At 37.5% G+C, this 699-nt stretch overlaps 1 protein-coding gene across 1 annotated transcript in view; it reads left to right on the top strand.

Moving 5' to 3' along the window:
• LOC104621313 (serine/threonine-protein phosphatase 4 regulatory subunit 1-like) overlaps positions 1–699 on the top strand; it is a 17,346-nt gene that overhangs the window by 9,204 nt on the left and 7,443 nt on the right. The window contains exon 10 of the mRNA XM_010287766.1: positions 545–699. This exon is cut by the window's right edge and continues 93 nt beyond it. Coding sequence (XP_010286068.1) covers positions 545–699 — 155 coding nt within the window. The remainder of the gene's footprint in view (positions 1–544) is intronic.

Below are 699 nucleotides of genomic sequence, written 5' to 3'. Positions count from 1 at the left end.
AGCATAATGTGCAAATACAACTTGTCCTAACTTTATTGGTGATACAGTGGTAAACCCAACCTTTTGTTTTCTATCTGCTTCTGCAAAACAGTTCAGAGATGGTTTGACTAATTCCCTCCTCTGGATATTTTTATCAGAAGTCTTTCAAATGCACATTGATGCCTTTTCTGGGCAGTCAAAGCAATTAAAGAATATAACAAAAGAATTTGTATTAAAATGTGTGACAGTATGAAGAATGAGAGGTGAGCCAGTATGCTGAGATCCCTCCTTACAAGGGACTATTAAAAATACCCTTTCAGTAGTAGAAAATGGTAGAATAGTTGTGCTGAAAATGTTAATACATCCAAATTACTGCTCTTGATTTATGTGAAGGTTTTGTGGTAGAGTAATGGGCCTTTCCTTTCTAAGACCAAATGTTTGCTAATACACCATTTCTGTGCAGCTCAGACTGTACTTCTTTTTATCTTTATAGATGTAGCTAATTACAAGCTTAATGCTATAAGTGCAGAAGGGGGGCTAAATAGTCGTGTTTTGCTTTATACAGCTCAGGTCCAAGTGTTGTCTGCTGCTCTCAGAGCTGCTCAGTTTGATTCTGTTGGTGACTACGAAACCAAAAAAATGGAAGAAAGCAGTAGCAAACTTCAGAACAAAACTGTTTCAGATGAAACAGCTGTTTCAGATGCTACCTGCAACCAGGTG

This window comes from Phaethon lepturus, unplaced genomic scaffold (genome assembly GCF_000687285.1).
Source record: "Phaethon lepturus isolate BGI_N335 unplaced genomic scaffold, ASM68728v1 scaffold22995, whole genome shotgun sequence".
NCBI classification, from domain to species: domain Eukaryota; kingdom Metazoa; phylum Chordata; class Aves; order Phaethontiformes; family Phaethontidae; genus Phaethon; species Phaethon lepturus.
This window is presented reverse-complemented; position numbering and strand designations above follow the sequence as displayed.